The sequence below is a fragment of the Triturus cristatus genome, chromosome 9 (genome assembly GCF_964204655.1).
Source record: "Triturus cristatus chromosome 9, aTriCri1.1, whole genome shotgun sequence".
Lineage (NCBI taxonomy): Eukaryota > Metazoa > Chordata > Amphibia > Caudata > Salamandridae > Triturus > Triturus cristatus.
In genome coordinates this window covers 731,150,643-731,166,321 of record NC_140592.1, presented here as the reverse complement: position 1 = coordinate 731,166,321, position 15,679 = coordinate 731,150,643, and the positions used below count along the sequence as shown (strand labels likewise).

Here is a 15,679-nt window from a genome sequence, read left to right as displayed (position 1 = left end):
CTGATCTGTGGAGGGCAGGAGACTGATTAGTGTCCACAGAGAAGTGTGTGTCTGTACATAGTGGCACTTGCATTAGAGGATGCCTTTACCCTCTGTGTATCTGATAACCTGCATCTCCTTTGTCCTGGGTCTCTGACTTGAAACAACCTATATCCCTTCCCTGTTGAACCACTTTCCCCTCCACTGCACCTAGCACCCTTTACACTCAGCACAACATAGCAAACGCGCTTAGGTAAAAGTAGCAACATGCGGACCGTAGCCAAACCGGTCTGGTCTCACTGTCACATCTTAACTGGTTTGAACCAGCCATTTCTTTGTTTCAATACTAAAAAAAGAAAAAAAAAAAAAGCTTAAGAAAGAAGTGGAGAACTGGGATACCTGGGCGACTCAAAGGGGTTTGACAAGTGGGACCTGATCGGTATTTCCACTATCGGAGATCTTTGGGCCGCGGAGACAGTCAAGCCATTTAGCACACTCCAGACTCAATACTCACTTGCTGATTCAGAGTTGTTCAGATACCTTCAGGTCCGACATGCGCTACAGGCCACACTACCAAGGGGTGCCACCTTACCAGATTACTCCCCGCTAGAGGACAGACTCCTTGACGGGTACCTACCTGAGAGGGCCAAATCCCTGACGTACAGGAAAATAATCAATAACATGAGTGATCCCCTGACCCTTCTGCGGGAGAAATGGACCGAGGACGGAATAGAATTGGACGACGAAGGGTGGCAGACAGCGATCTCGTCCCCTAAAACTGTAGCAATATCGGCGTGGCTCCGCCTAATACAGCTAAAAATCCTGCACAGAATATATATAACGGGGCCTCAATTGGTACACATGGGGGGGGCACACGGATGGGTCTTGTAAACGGGGATGCTCCCAGCCAGGCATTTTCATACACATCCTTTGGCACTGTAGGTTAATTCAGGAGTACCGGCACAAGATACACTCCATCATTAGTGAAGCCCTAGAGATTGAAATCTGACCGGAGGCTCCCAGATGCCTCCTCGATATCTGGGAACCCATAGATCTCAATGCCTATGCCATACAATGGGTTACACTTGCTTGCATGATTGCAAAGCGTAATATTGCTCAGCACTGGGGGGCGTCAAAGGCACCCGCAATAACGGACTGGAAAAAAGACCTTGATTGGTGCATGCAGCGAGAGAAATCTGTATACATTGCGAGGGGCTGCCCCCGGAAATGGTCCAAGATTTGGACCCCCTGGAACTTATATAGAGGCGAAATATGTACCCCCCCCCCCGACTGTACGATGTAGATGTCTCCCCCTCACCGTGATTCCAACTGTCTCATTATCCTCTGTATTGGTGAATCCTTGTGCTTGCACTTGCCTATGCTGTGTTGCTGTGAAACTATGCCTTGATGTCGATGTTTTTCTAATAAAAAGAGTTTCAAAAGAAAGAAGTGGAGAAAGCAGAAATGAAGTCCTCTTATTTAAAGAGTATATACCATTAGGAATAATGCTTACGGTCTCTAGCTTTCGGTCTTGGCCCCCATGATTAGGTTAACAGTGGCCCTTGAGCTAATTTGTAATCCGTTGCACTTTGTAACCGCACAGGGAGAGTCCACTTCTCAGAGTGCTGCAAGGGGCAGAACTTTGCGCCTGTCCTCACTAACGACTGGGAGTACACCCTAATATCTGGAAAAAAAACTCTTACAGTGCCTTGACTTCAAATTGGGAAGTTGAAAAGAGAGGTAGGCCCCTAACTAAGTACAAATCTGGCTCGCTGAAGTGTGCTTGGTTATTGCTTTGGGGAGAGGTGTTATTCAGAAGCTTTGAGGGTTTTACATCGAGCTAGCCAGAATTGGCTTTGCAGAAAGTGTTTTCAAGCTGCACTGTCGACCTGCATGGTGCTTTATGGGCAGCGTGCATCACTCCAAACTTGGCCCAAGAGAGAGACCAGCGTGTTCTCTTCTCCTATGGCTTTGTGGTAGTGTCTAGGTGGCTGGAGGTGGTCGTCCCGAACCCAGAACAGTATTAAAGGCACTCTAGCCGAAACAGTTCTGGATGTGTAGATTTAAATTTGTGAATGGCCATTGATTTCAAAATCCAGTTTCATGTCCTTCTCGTTTGAGTTCCTGTCCGTGGCCTTGCTATCTGAAAATCGTGATTGGTTAGTTTGAAGACACCGTGCACTAAGGTGTAATATATTGGGAGCAATATATTGGGAGCGGGGTGTGTTTGGCTGTTCTAACTATTTAGCACAGAGGTCTCCAAACAAACTGGGGGGCGGGCCCCCCTAGGGGGGCCTCAAGTGATCCGGGGGGGGGGGGGGGGGGGCGCCAGTCTCTGGCCAGAAGAAACATTATGCTTTATTTTCAGCCCAAAAAAATGAGCTGCAGTAAGCTTGTCTGTAATGGGCCATCATTAACATCCTTTGTCATTTAAATCCTGGCTGGGAGAAGGCGTCCAGAGGAAAGGGACTCCAAATTTTCCCCGAAACCCCCACTACCATTTCAAATAATCACACTGTGGATACTATTACACGTTAGTAAGGCCTCCCTCACCAGAATAGTATGTTTGGAAATCCTGTATTTGTTTGCATTTCTAAAACCGTGACAGAACTTGGCTGCAATGTTTAAATAAGTCTAGAAATACTTAAGCATTTCCAGTTAAATAGAATCATTTTGAAATATGTTGGGGGGGGGGGGGGGGGGCTGATGAATTTTTTTTTTTTTTCCTACACTGGGGGGGTAGGCGCGGAATTAAAAAGTTTGAAGACCACTGATTTAGCATCTAGTCCCCTTGCAGCGACTGGAGGCCAGTACAGGTCTCTACTCGGTGACTATACCTTGTAAAAACAAGCATTGGCATAGCCAATAGGTCTCGCTTTTGGGGCATTATAAATAGTTTGTTATGCAGCACAATATCCTTGGGGCAACATCATTAACTGTTGCATGGATAAACACTTATAAGGTCCCAAATGCGAGACCTATTGGCTATGCCAATGCTTGTTATGGTTTAGCATTGTTTGACTGGCTGGCTGGTCGTCACTCTTGGAAGCTCATTTGTGTTAATTGTCCAGTGAAATATTGTGTAATTTTGTCTTCACAACGTTAAGATTTGCGGCTCATAACATTTCTTAAAGGCGGATGTCTTGTCAGTTGTGTACACTGTGCTGTGTTTTGTGTGTATGCCTTCTTATCTCACCACTTGCTACACAACCTTCATCTCTCGGCTCCGGTGTACAACAAACGTCTGGTGTGAGGGGACAGTTCAACACTTCCGCCGGAGTCTGCTCAGCTCTCGGCCTTTCTCTTCGCTTCCGTATTGTAGACCAAGATGTTGTCTGGTTGTAGGAACGCACCGATAGTTACCGTCTATTATCCAACACACCCCTAACCGAAGCCAGGCCTACGTCGGGGAACTGTGTTGGCAGCACTCTGACAGCCACGTGGCTTTGATGTGGAGGTGTGTGCACAAGGGTGCAGAAGGGGTCAGGGGGGCATTATAGCGTGGGCAGTTAGTAACGCAACTTCTACGTGTAATAGAAAGGCATTCTATAGCAAGTGTTGGGTTGAAGGTGATCTTTGGGTCCGATGAGAGCCACTGATTGCAGATTGGACGTTGGGTGTGTGTCGTGAGGTGTGTGTAATGATTTGATGGTCCCGCCACACGCCCCCCCCCCCCCCCCCCCCTCGCCTCGCTGGGCATCACACACAACATAACAGGCCTGCTCATATAGGTTCAAAACTAAAGCACGCCTTCCAGGGACACGCCCTGCCCAAAGTACATTGCTGTCTGTGGAAGTGTTATGGCTGCTCAGCGCTCCCAAAAGGGGGAATGTGTGCTCTATAGATGCTACAGTGTTTTATGTAGTAGGAAAGAATGTGTCCCAGCAGACTTGGTGCAGCCAAAGCAGTAATGCGCACGTCTGCCTCCCGAGGGCGCTGCAGGGTAAGTAGTGATGAGAGGGTCCATTAAAAACTACATAAACTTAGAGTCTCCGTCCTGCTGCTTGTCGGTTTAGCATCGCATATGGATTTCACCTGAAAATGTCTGTATTGAAGTAGAACTGGGAGGGTGTAATAGGCAAGGGGTTATACTACAGACTCGCACACCTGCTAGTTTTGCTGTTTGACCTGCGGAATTTGCTTGCTTCTGTTGTTGAATGTCTGTTTTAGGCTAGCGCACGAAGCTACCAGGAAAGAACGAGAAAGCACATCTTTCTTTTATCCAGTATAGTGTCCTGTTGCCGATGCACATTGCGTTTTGAGCAGGGACCCGATTCGTACTGCAGGAGAGGGTAGATTAATCTAGAACACACTGTCCCTGTGCAGTGTTGGCATTCCATGGATGCAAGCCTTCCCTTGTTGACTGTTTTTAATGGACGACGACACACTGCTCTAGGCTCGACCTAACAATGGCGGAGTATGCAAGCATAACCAGCATTGGCCGCGCGTGAAAGTGAAAGCAGTGTGGCGGGGGAGGGGCGGAGCGTTGAGGAAGCAATCAAGTGAGAGGAAAGACAGATAAAGCTGCCGGTTGTGCGTGTGAACGCAAGCGCTAGGCCAGCCAAAGCAGCTTGTGGTAGCACTTTTTAAAGCCCCTACTAAATGTCTCCGAGCAGCGCATGCGCTAGATCAGGCGAGACCTAAAGAACTCCCAACTATTTGGCTACATTAACTGTATGACAATATTTTGTGTAAGCTGGCCTTTAAAACCCTCAACTGATCTTTTAGGACCTTATTGCAACTTTTGTTACGGAGTGAGTGGTGGGTTTGCAGCTTTTTATTTTTTAATGGAAACTTTTCTGAACAACTTAAACCTACTGCGTTGTCTCAATTTACACCCAGTTTACACAAAATTAAGGGAGAGAGCAGACTAATAACAAGCTTTATGCATTCATACATTTTGACTTGAATTTTTGTCCCATTGATTGGCTGTCAGTAGACCAGAGAACTCTGGTACCTATGATCCTGCCCAAACCAGTCCCCAGTCCACCTGGTCATAGGGCCATGTTATAACAAGCACTGACAAAGCCAATAGGTCTCGCTATGTTGACCTATTGGTTATGCAAATGCTTTATTCCAGTGCTGTGCAGCATCGTCAGAAAAAAGGGGGGGGGGGGGGGCTCTGACACAAACGCTGTTGCTGGACATCTCATTATGTATGTATGTGCGCAACTACGCAAGGACGCGAGTACCCTTTCTTTCTTTCAATTAAACAAAAGTGGCCTCATGGTATCTACCATCAGCAATAAAAAAACTAAATATACATCAAATTGATGTTTGAAGTTCAGTGAGGTGTAGGGAAGCAATAGTGGATAGAGCAGAGGAAACCGGTGGGTTGTATTTGAACTGGGGTAAGGATGACATGAGAAAAATTGAGAACCCAGGCACTCTCATGGAGTGTTTATTTAAAAAATAAAAAAAAGTATTTCCCCAAATGTTAGCGGTGGAAGGACACAAGTCCACCAATCGAAACGACGCTAAAGAGGCTTTGCTCAAGGACCGAGATAAACGCAAGAAGGCAAGCCATTGACTAAAAAGCGGGTGGCAAGCCAACCAATGGTAAGCAGTGAGTCCACTCTAAGCCCACAATGAGTTTTTGGTCTGGTCCACAAAATGCTTTTGCTGCGGACTGCTAAAGGTTGCCTGTTATGTGAAGCCTAAAAACATACCAAACTATTAGTGTTCTGGGTCTCAGTTGAACTTTTTGAGTACAAATGTCATCCTTTTTTCGTCATGTTATTTACTTTTAAATAGTCCTATTCATCAGGGAACTAATGTTTGTAACTGAAAACTGATCAGCTTTTTTTGTGTGCTGTATCTGAGTCTCTAACCCACTAGTATCTCTTAGAGTGCACCTTGACTTTGCTAACCATCAAGTGCCCACAGGGAGTAACTGATATTTAATTGGTGATGCTGCTGTAAATGTTATACCAAACAGGGTTTGATCCCGTTTAGGCCCATGGGGGAGGGATCCAAAGCAAGAATGCCTAAAAATAGAGAGTCTCACTTGCCATAGATTTTAGTCTTTTGGAGGAGAATGAATTCATTATAGGATGTGTACAGGTTATATAAGCTCCACAAAATCTTTGAATGAATGGACATTTGGGCCTATTGAATGGGCACCACCCTCTTTTTTGGGACTTCATGAATAGCGGTGCAAAACATATTTAAAGAAATACAAATTCTTAATTTGTTGGACACTATAGCTCACTGTGTTAAATTGTGTTATTGTGGGTGTAAGCTAACTGTTCTATGTATGCTTTTGGTAAATGGATGTACTTCTTGATGTCGTGGTGTGAACTTTTTCATAAGCATACAAGCAAGTTAATCTATTCATAAACACCATTAAAGCATTTCTATATTGGACAGCAGCTTTCTCAGAAATCTATGGCGAGTGTGGTCTCTTGTTTGTAGGCTGCTGTTAAAATGGAATTACAAATATATCAGATAATCTAGACTTTTTTAACCATATACTTTAAAAATGTTTAAACCTGAGTAAATGACCATAGATCTGGTGTAATGAAGCTTAAGAGTAAATGGAAAAAGTAGTGCCAAGCAACTATACCTGATAATACTATTTCCCCCCCCCCCCCCGAAAATACCCACCTCGCACGATGAACAAATATGAACATTCGGATACCTTGAAATATTGAATCATAAAAGCGTTATTAAAATAGCTGTGCTTGATCCTAATCTAATATTCCTGAAGTACATCCATATTGATATCATAGGGGTAAATGGCTTGGGCAAATTTATATGTGGAGGGCCCGTGTCCTTTTTGTGGAAAAATACCTCCTATGTTGCACTTGTTAATCCTGCACATCTTTTTTCACTTGCTCAGTAATATTGCATTTGATTTCCAGGAGTACGCTGTGAGGATAAAGCCCCTTGTGAAGGACGGTGTTTACTTCATGTACCAAGCCTTGCATGGACCCCCGAAAAAGATCTTAGTAGAGGGGGCCAACGCTGCTCTGTTAGACATAGATTTTGGTAAGAGACCCACTACTTGACCTTTCTACTTCTAATGAATTTTTTGTCTTGTTTGTTGAGATATCCTGCTCACCACAGAGAAGATATGTTTTTTTCTGTAAATATCTTTTTAACTTGCTTTGTTTCTGCTTAATCCCGTTCGATTTCCTTTCTTGCAGGCACCTATCCCTTTGTCACCTCCTCCAACTGTACGGTGGGCGGAGTCTGTACAGGCCTTGGGATTCCACCTCGATACATTGGGAAGGTGTATGGGGTTGTCAAGGCCTACACTACCCGGGTTGGAGTGGGAGCCTTCCCAACAGAGCAGACGAACGTGAGTGCCTGTTGTCCATGTCTGGTTAGGTTAAGGGCGTGGAGCTTGTGCAGCACAAGGCCGCATGGATGTTGTCCATTCTCTCAAGATTTTGCTTTTACACTTTTTTCTTGTGGGAGAAGTATCACATACGTGCGCAAGAAGATCTTTCGATGCTTTAACCTACTTTGGTAGTCACAATTTTTTTTCTTCCATCCGCAGGCCATTGGTGATCTGTTGCAATCGCACGGCCGGGAGTTTGGTGTGACTACAGGAAGGAAGCGGCGTTGTGGTTGGCTGGACCTGGTTCTCGTTAGATATGCCCACATGATCAACGGATTCAGCGCGTAAGCATTTCTTCTCCGAGTGGAGCAGGGACAAACAAGCATTTGCAATGCAATCGGTCTCACATTTACGTGAGACCTATTGCATTGCAAGTGGTAGGCATCACGGACAGCAGGGGGGTGGGAGGGTGCGAGAAGCCCCGGAGACAGTGACAGTGGGCTGGGGGAGGAGAATGCCCAGACAACAGGAGGGAGAGAGGGGGGGGGTGGAGAAGGCACTACAACAGGAAGGGGGGGAGGGGCGTAAAGAAGGCACCAAAGCATGTTGTGCCTGTGGTCGGAGATCTTCATTAAAGAATATAGTGCTCACAGTCTAAATAACACGTACCGTGTAACAACCGAAGTAAAAGGGCCAGTCACCATGGGAGGTGACAAAGAGGAGGCGGTGTTAAGAAGGGACTAAGAAGCCTATTGATGAATCAGAAGCCAGCATTTAGGATGGACAACGACACATGCCAATGGCAAATATTGGCTGAGTGTGGGCGTGGCTTTTATTCCCTACTCCTCTACAATAAGTCTCGCAGAGCAGCGCTTGCTCTAGGCTCGACCTAAAAATGTGGATTTTTGTGCAGAACCCTCCTGGTGCTTTTGGAGTAGCCACCCGATAGCTTCGGTACAGAATACTTATTCCCATTCAATTTTATTAGTATTTATGAATCGCTGACCACCCTACAGAGGTAAGAACAAACACTGATCTTACTAAAGAGTGAAAGAAGTTAGCAGGAAGGTGCTTTTTGACGAGAAGGCCACGTGTCTCGAAGGGAGAAAAGGTTGCCATTTTTATCTTTACATTTTCGCCAGCAGTTTCAGGGTTCATCTGCACCACTAGCTGGCGCTTTACCTGTAATGTCAGCCATAAATATACTAGTAGAATTGCAGCTTGTCCTTCAAATAAGAAGGCGCTGCTCTGTGGATTAGCATAAATATGGTTCAAAGTAAAAACAAGTCGTACTTTTTCCCCCTGCAGCTAAGAGGTCTGAACATACGTAATCTTGTATACCCTTGTATAGTTTGCATGACCTCTAGTGCTGCCTGATAGTGTACAGCCCTTAAGTATTTTTGAGTACTTTGAGTAAGTTGAGCTTGGCCCCTGAGATCAAAAAATGCAAGTGTGAAATCAGTGTTTGAGATAGGTGTGGATTGAAGCCCCAGTGGCAGCGGATTATCAGTGATAAGCAGAGTAAAAAATAAACCTTTAGCTTTATCTAACCTACCTTGCACAAAGGAAATTTTTAATCTCTCTAATCTGATCTGCCACGCTCTTTGGTTAATTTAGACAGAACCATTGGTAGTCGGTGATTATCTGCAGTATATGTAGTACCCTTATGACCGGTGTTCTTTAGAACCCATGTCTGTTCACCTCTCATAGTGTACCATTTAACAGAACAATGTTAAATAAGATTCAGCCTATTTGTAGCATTATCTTTGAAAAATAAATGTGTTTTATGTACTGGTAGGTAAAATAAAATACTGAAAATTATACTCCCGAAAATAGTAGGATCTAGCTACTTTTTCCGTCTATTTTGAGACTAAACAGCTGTGCGGTGCATAGGTTGTCGGTAAGGTTGTAGGTTCAGAGTAGTGAGTGAGTCTGTGGGACGTTTATGCTGTTGGTTGGGGATTGGAAATCCATGGCAATCTCTGGAAACCTTTTGGGTATCTAATTTGTTCCGTACGCAGTTTAAAAATTGCCAACTGGCTTGGATTTTCGTAGAGGTTGGCAGTCAATTTGAACGTGTAAATATGTATTATCTTCATGTAACATACTTGGTTCTATTGTGAAGCGCTGTGACACCTTTGGGTAAAGTCCGCACTATATAAAATTGCATTAAACAAAAAAAAACAGGTGGCTTTCTTCTTGCCATGAATCTTGCAGATCATGTAAACCAATCACAGAAAGGGAACTTGTCCCCCAACTCTCCCAAACCGATTGTAAAAAGAAATGAGTCCCAAAGTTAGGTCTTTTGTCATGAAAATGAATTTGCTGGTGTCTCACTGTGAGACATTGAGAGCTGTTCCAAGTCCCTCTTAAGCTAGATTTCTACTGTTCTGAAACCGCATTGGTACCCCAAGTCGGTCTCCAAGAAAAATCTAACTTTAAAGGCACATATCTCATGGAATTGATGATGTAATTTTTTTTTTTTATTGTTTTTTTTTTTTCTCACTAGCAAAATAATAGAAACAAACCAGATGAAATTAGGATGCATGCAAATTACATTTCAGTCTTATTGGCAATATCTTTTGCTACTGATTTATTCAACCCCAGTTTTGACATTCTGTATTGAGTTGTTTCACTCATGACACTTGCACTATTTATTTAAAACCTCCCCCATTTTGCAGCAATATACGTGGTGTTCAGTATCCATCAACATGCTTAAACTCCCAATAATACAAACCAGTACAGAATTAGTATATTTAATTGCTCCTACTTCATCTCTGAATAGTCAGACAACCATGAAGATTATGAAGGAGCACAGACATCTTGGGGTCTAGATGAGCTAGGGAGCATCTCGGCATATAATTAGTTATTCGTTGCAGTGTTCTGATAAAAACTACCTGTGGATTCCTCATCTTTTGAATATCCCAGGTGCCTTTATGGTTCCGAAAACACTTCAGTAGCTCTCCTACTTTTGTAAGGGTGTGCCATCTCCACATGGCACCACACATGACCTTGTGATGTTACAGAAGCCTTAAAGCCATTCTGTTAGCATATCAGTTCTCCTTTTTTCTGCACCATGAACGTGTAGTAGAGGCTCAGAAGTGTCAACGATGTGGAGGATTTTTCTTGAATAAACTAAATTTGGTGCAGTTTTCCTTCTAAATGTTTTGAGTAAGCAGTCCGGATTTAAATCTTGTTAGGACTGTGCTGGGCAAATGTCTGTTATGGACTCTTACAACAAATGCCAGTTGTCCTTGGGATCGGACCATGATGTTGTTCTCCTGAGCATTGTGTAAAAAAAAAGAAAGAAATGCACGCCCAAGCACACAAGGAACTAGAGGCCAAGATGTTCATGGCCAGACTGAGAGAAGACAGGCGTGGATGCTGCAACTCTGATGTTGAAGACACCAGTCTTCACCTGCATCAAAATCCTCTAGATAGAAGAAAAAGAGGGGGTATGAAATGTGCTGCCACATGTCACCAAGCAAGTTTCCACGACCTTTGACTTCACCCAGTGTCGAATTGAGAACAGACGGAAGAGCAAACGGAGGATCTGGCACATTTGGCTCGGTCTGACTCTGTGCCAGGTCGGGTACTCGACCACCTGCTTTAGTCTCCAAGGCCCCAGCTGTATCGTCTGTACCCAGAGATTCCACCTCCTGGGACAGATCCATCCGCCATTCTGAACACTATGTTCAGCATCTTCAGCTGAGCCATGGTCTGTTGTGGAGCGACCAATGGTCCAGTAGCCTACTCTTAGGAGCTTTGCACATGTCCTACCACTTGGCACCCTTCCCACCATTGCTGCCAATTCAACTCCAACTCCAAATATGCTAATGGTATCGATGCTGAGAGTGACGCCACATCCTTTGGTGATCATGCATTCTTCCTTTGATCTTAATATTTTGCTGTTGTTCCAGAGTACTCCACTGGCACACCACACAATGCCACCATCTCCGAATATCACAGAGCTGATTGGAGACAGTAATGCTGCTACAAAGCACCACGGAAGGAGGCGAGACTGTGTTGTGGCTCCCCATACTTATCACGGTGTGGAACTTTTGATTGCTCCTGCTTTGGCCCGCTCCATATGTGTGTGACCAAACAAATTCTTTTACTTGGACACATTTGGAGTCCGGTTGTTACTATTAACGCATAGCACTGTTTCATTCATACTAAATTGAGTGGATACAGAGTGATCCATTTCCATATGCTGGTTATATTCATCCATCACGGATACCCTGACATTACACGTTAGGAGTGCCATGCATATGCCCTGGAGTAGTCCAATTCTTTGGACGAAACACGTTGGCTGTTCTACTCAACTTGATATGTTTAAATTAACTAAGAATAAATAAAGGAAGATTTGAAGAACAACCTTGGACACAGACTTTTATAACTTGTTCGTTATTGTTCATTAAGTGGTGCACCATTTGCTTTTGCTTTGTTAAACATTAAGTCCAGCTGTGGACTGCACCGTGACAGTGGGTGCATATACTGTGTGCACACATCATTTGGATACTTCCCATTGTTTATAACAAATGGGGGATAGCAGGTTAGGTGCTAGTTCTTTGTAGGGGTTCCACTGTCGACAATTGAATGAATTGATGGCAAGAGCTATGAGGACATCCGTCTCCCTATGCCCTACTGGTTAAGAAATTCAGGATTTCCACTAGGCATACAGTTGATACAAATGGAACTCCCTTTTGACGGATCTAACCTCTCCAATGCCAAGACCTTCTCTGCACTGGAGAGATTTAAGGACAGTTCAGCCACGGCCTGATCTGTTGGTCTTCGAATACAACCCAGAGACTGACATCGGTTTTCCATTTTCGTAACTTCCACAGGGGCTTTTACTTTTGAAGCTGTTGACCGTTTGCAACTCAACAACAGCGGGCAAACCCCCTCTACAAGCAATATAGAAGATGAGGCAATCGTCGAACTCGAGCTATCCTGTTACCTACCTCCTCCTCTTCGTCTTCTCCCCTGCCACTGCAGGGAAGCAACCTAATCCCCCTAAACCAAAAGATCACAGCCTTTTGGAGGATGGGTATCATCCTTTGCACAAGCTTCCTGCACAACAGAAATCTCCACAGCTGTATCCAAGTCTCAAGTGACTTGCAGCGGATCTATGTGCGTGCACTGTGGACAGCAACCTTACATAAGGAAAGCTGTTTCTCCCTCTCTCCCTCCAGTGACAAGTGATCACAGGTGTCTTCACCCTAGGGTAGGGGGGTCCGTCTGGAGGAATTGGAGATCAGAGGCCTCTGGTCTCTAATAGAACAGACGTTGCACATCAAGCTGTTGGAATTACTGGCGATACATCTGGTGCTAAAGGCCTTCCTCCCTTGTAGTCAGTCCAGATCTGAAGTCCAGTGGTGGACTGCACCGTGACAGTGGGTCTCCTCAGATAAATTTCTTTGCCACTCACGAACGTTCTGTGCCCTCCAGTATACGATGCTGGGAGCATTGGGGGACGCATTTTGCTTGAGGTGAAACTTTCCTCTTCCTTTCAAGTTTCCTCCCTTATTCTCGACTCCTTACTTTTTAAAAACAATTTGTCTCGACCAGGCCAAAGTAATCCTAATTGCCCCTGATTGGCCACAAAGTGTGTGGTTTGCTCATTCACTTCTTCCGGTGACCTCTGTTCAGACTCCCTGACAGGTTAGACCTCCTCTCACAAGTGCAAGGGCAGGTTCTTTACTCAAGACTCTAGTCTAGAGCATACACCTGCATGGCTGGATATTGAACTTGGACTCAAGTTATTTTTAACCCTGCTTCCTGGGCTGGTGGATGCTGTATTATGTTCATGGGCACAATTCACCAAGACAGTCCTTTCACTCATGTGGAGCAAATATGTCACATGATGTTCTGATCACTCTGAGGATCCTCTTCATGCCTGTTTATCTGACATTCTATGATTACATTCTCTGAATCGCCCTGCGCCTGGCCTGACAGGGCTGCGAGGTGGGCACTGTTAAAAGGTATTTATCAGCTTTATCAGACTTCCTATGTTTGCTTGATCTGCCGCCCTTTTTTTTTGTTGTTGTTGTTAACGAAGTTTTATATAGCGCGAACTTGACCCGCAGCTATCTGGTATCGGAGAGCTTTACATAGCATCAGTTGCGTTACATGAAGACACATTAATTTTTGTTAGGCACGGGGAGATTAAGTGATTTGCCCAGAATCACAGGATGTTCAGCGTCATTGCAGAGACTTTAACCCAGTTCCCCAGATTTGAGGCCGACCGCCCTAGCCGTTAGGCCAACTCCTCTCCCCTCTTTAAGTCACCCATTGTTATCGGATTGTAAAAGGGGCTCACTAACCAGTTTCTCCTTACAACATTTATTATAGCCCAATGGTACCTCAACCTTGTTCTCACATTCCTTGTATGTTCCCCATTTGTACCATTGCACATGACTTTAAGGCTACTAATTTTTAAGATGGTCTTTCCGATGGCTATTATGTCAGCCAAATGTGTTAGTGAATTGCAAACCTTATATGGGAAACCTCCATTTATGTCTTTCTTCCCAGACAAGCTGGTGTTGAGAACCAGGGCTGCCTTCCTGTTACTGCTTTCCACCTAGTCCAGTCAATTACCCTTCTGCTTTCTATCCCACTCCACATCCAACGAAGAAGGAAGAAAGACTTCACTGCCTTGACCCCAAGAGAGCTTGTCAGACGTCTGCTTATATGTTGACAGGATCCTTAAATTCAGGCTCGCTAACCAGAGAAGTTCTTGGGATACATTGGAAAGATGAAGTGCATGACTGTATATAAGAGGACATTGTCAAGTTCGATTACTCTGTGCCTCACGATTTGCTACTCCATGGCACAAAAGGATCCACTGGAAGGTATTCATGTTCATTCCGCCAGAGCCCAGTCTTTCACTTTTGTGTTGGTAAGAGGAGTGCCAGTTGCAGGCATCTGCAAAGCAGCAAACCGGGCACCCCACCACACTTTTCCAATGTGATGTACTATAGCTACCTGTAGGTTCCTCACCAGTAAACCCACCTCCCTATTGCATGGCTGGTTGTACCACAGTCACTTTGTGACTTCCAACATGCTACAGAAAAAAGCAACTACCATAAGGACATTGGTGTCATCCAGTTGGCTCAAATGCGCCTTAAAAAATGGGTGGTAACTGACGTGATCGCGTCGACAGGGCTGCTTTATGGCTTCATTAACGTCTGGAGTGGTGCTGAGGTGTAGTGTGCAATTCCTATTGATGTGGGAGAGCTGTTGAAGAGATTCTGAATCCGGAATGGCTTCAAAAGTTGATGAATCTTCAAGTGGATATATTATCCACCAGAAAGAGCATTACAGAAAGCAACATTTTCGTTAAGTAAACAGCCATTCCTTCTGCGTAGGAGCTCTCCCCTTGACCCAGTGTCTGGCTACACTTCTTTTAGCCAGAAGCAGTGCCAAAGTTGTACATTTTCTATTCATGCTAGGAATTTATTTAAACCCTGCCTAGCAATGCCACTTTGTCATATTGCTAAGATGCACCATAATCATCTTGGAAATAAACTGCACCCCCTCCTGCCAAAATGCATAGATCCTGAAAAAATCCCACACTACATGTATATACTCCTGACTGGCTGCCTCTTTCACTCTGTGAATCCTGACGCAGTCCCCATTTCCACATGGACCGCGGTGTGTAATATAATCTGAGAAGTTAGTAGAAGTGTATTAGGCAAAGTCTACTGCTTGGGGAAGCTACCCCAGCCAGCTTGTGTGCAACAGTATACCCATATCTTATCTGCCAATGGGGTCTTAGAGTTCCACACATCTTTAGAAGAGATGGTGTGTTTTAGAGCCACCTCCTGCACTGAACTGAATAATGTTAAGTCAGTTTTTTGTGATTGGCAGCAATGAGAAGTTCAAGTGGCCTGGGGAGAGGAGGCTCATATGGAAATACAGGAGTTAGTTGTCTGGTTGCAATTTTGAGTCTATTGTACAGAAAGACATCCAATGAAGTGTAGGTATCAAGAGATGTGATTAAGTCAGATGAGAGAAATTATCCCTCCCTATAAAGTTCTCCCCATTTAGTGATCCTCGATTTGTGCAGTTGGGATCTCACTTTCTCCTCATAGGACATGATGGACTTGGGGTGGTGTCTTAGCAGAAATGCAGAACAATAGTATTTCAACGCCTGCACTGACTTTCAATTTGGCCATTCACTATGTTGATCTCTACTGCTCGCCCACGGGGTTCTTTGCATATTAGCGTTGGTAGTGGGGTAGTACCTGCAATGCAGCTCTCCACCCCCAAATGAGCCATGTAACTTTTGGGCTAGAACCAGAATTAAGCGAAGTGGGCTTGTGCATACAAATAATAAAACTCCACATCAAGAGCAACACATCCATATTGATGATTTGGTAAAGTGTTTCCCAAGCTAACCAAGGTAGTTTA

General features: G+C 44.6%; 1 protein-coding gene across 1 annotated transcript in view; it reads left to right on the top strand.

Annotated features, from left to right (window-relative positions):
- Positions 1 to 15,679, top strand: part of LOC146798630 (adenylosuccinate synthetase isozyme 2-like) — a 70,955-nt gene that overhangs the window by 20,281 nt on the left and 34,995 nt on the right. Inside the window, exons 8-10 of the mRNA XM_085625947.1 lie at positions 6,843 to 6,969; positions 7,128 to 7,282; positions 7,484 to 7,608. Of these exons, the coding sequence (XP_085482073.1) occupies positions 6,843 to 6,969; positions 7,128 to 7,282; positions 7,484 to 7,608 (407 nt within the window). The remainder of the gene's footprint in view (positions 1 to 6,842; positions 6,970 to 7,127; positions 7,283 to 7,483; positions 7,609 to 15,679) is intronic.